Source organism: Penaeus monodon, chromosome 28 (genome assembly GCF_015228065.2).
Source record: "Penaeus monodon isolate SGIC_2016 chromosome 28, NSTDA_Pmon_1, whole genome shotgun sequence".
NCBI lineage: Eukaryota > Metazoa > Arthropoda > Malacostraca > Decapoda > Penaeidae > Penaeus > Penaeus monodon.
In genome coordinates this window covers 26,892,974-26,894,206 of record NC_051413.1, presented here as the reverse complement: position 1 = coordinate 26,894,206, position 1,233 = coordinate 26,892,974, and the positions used below count along the sequence as shown (strand labels likewise).

The window sequence follows — 1,233 nt, the reverse complement described above, 5'->3', positions numbered from 1 at the left end:
TCTCCCCCGTCTCTCCAACAAAAAAAAAACTTTCCCCTCTCCTCCTTCTTTTCCCCTATCCCCCCACATAACTACCTTTCCCTACCCTTTCCCTCTCCCCCGTCACAGATAATTTCTCCCCTTCCCTCTTTACACCATACCCCTCCACATAACTTCCTCCTCCTCCCTCTCTACCCCTTTCCCCATAGAAAACCCCTCCCTCCCTGTCCCTTTCTCCCCTTCCCTCCTTCCCCCCGTAAAATTTCTGCTCCCACCGCTCCCCCTTCCCTATTTACCCCTTCCCCCCCACATAACTTCCTCTCCCTACCCTTCACTCTCTCTCCCCTCCCCAAACGAAAAATAAATTCCCTCTCCCTCCCCCCCTTATCATTACGAACCTCTTCCCACGTACTTCTAGCCTTGCTGCAGAACCACGTGATCCCGCACGTGATATGCGAGTCCGCCATTACCGGGGAGCACCGAGTTCGCACGATGCTCGACAGCAAGATCACCTTTAACTGCGATATCGCGGGAGCCTACGTCGAAAACACGAAACTTCGCGGCAACTTCAACCTCGGCAAGAACGGCATTATCCACATGATCGACGATGTTCTTCTGCCCGACAGAGGTGAGGCGAGAGGCTTGGAAACGTCGAGACTTTGGCATGGCGTTGCGTTTACGTTATTTCTCGCGCTGGGGAACCTTGCGCAAGGCGGTGGGCTTTTGTTTTGGGGGGTCCTTCGTTGTTGCGTTTTTTTTTGTTGTTGTTTTTTTATAAATGGTGTTGGAAATTAATGGAAAGAAACATGGGATTGTTTTCATTAAGGGATGTTGAAAATAGTTTTATGAATTGAGTGTGAAGAAGAAATTCCTAAAGATATGAATGAGATGATCAAACGAGTCAAGATAAAACGTAATGGGTTAGTTGCATTGCTAGAATTCTTTTATCATTTTAGCCATTTAAGTGTATTTTTCTATGTAAGTTTAGCTTTCCAAACTAAGTGCACTTTTGTAAGTGTATTTGATTATTAATGTAGATCACTAATCCGGCAATCAACGATCCGGCAACTTCGACAGTTCGAGAGAGTGATTTGAATGTCATTATCACAGTTCCATGTAATATAATAGAATCAGTGTCGTATATTCATCATTTTTTAAACTCTAAACTTCACTATTTCGGAAAATCTGATCTATCCGTATTTGCCAGATTAGTGAGTTTTAGAAAGTAGTGTATCTTCAGAAAATAAATTCAAA

The 1,233-nt window shown here is 44.4% G+C and overlaps 1 protein-coding gene across 1 annotated transcript in view; it reads left to right on the top strand.

Moving 5' to 3' along the window:
* Nucleotides 1–1,233, top strand: part of LOC119591127 (serine-rich adhesin for platelets-like) — a gene marked incomplete at its 5' end in the record, with an annotated part of 16,634 nt that overhangs the window by 7,302 nt on the left and 8,099 nt on the right. Inside the window, 1 exon segment of the mRNA XM_037939840.1 lies at nucleotides 398–607. Within this exon segment, the coding sequence (XP_037795768.1) occupies nucleotides 398–607 (210 nt within the window).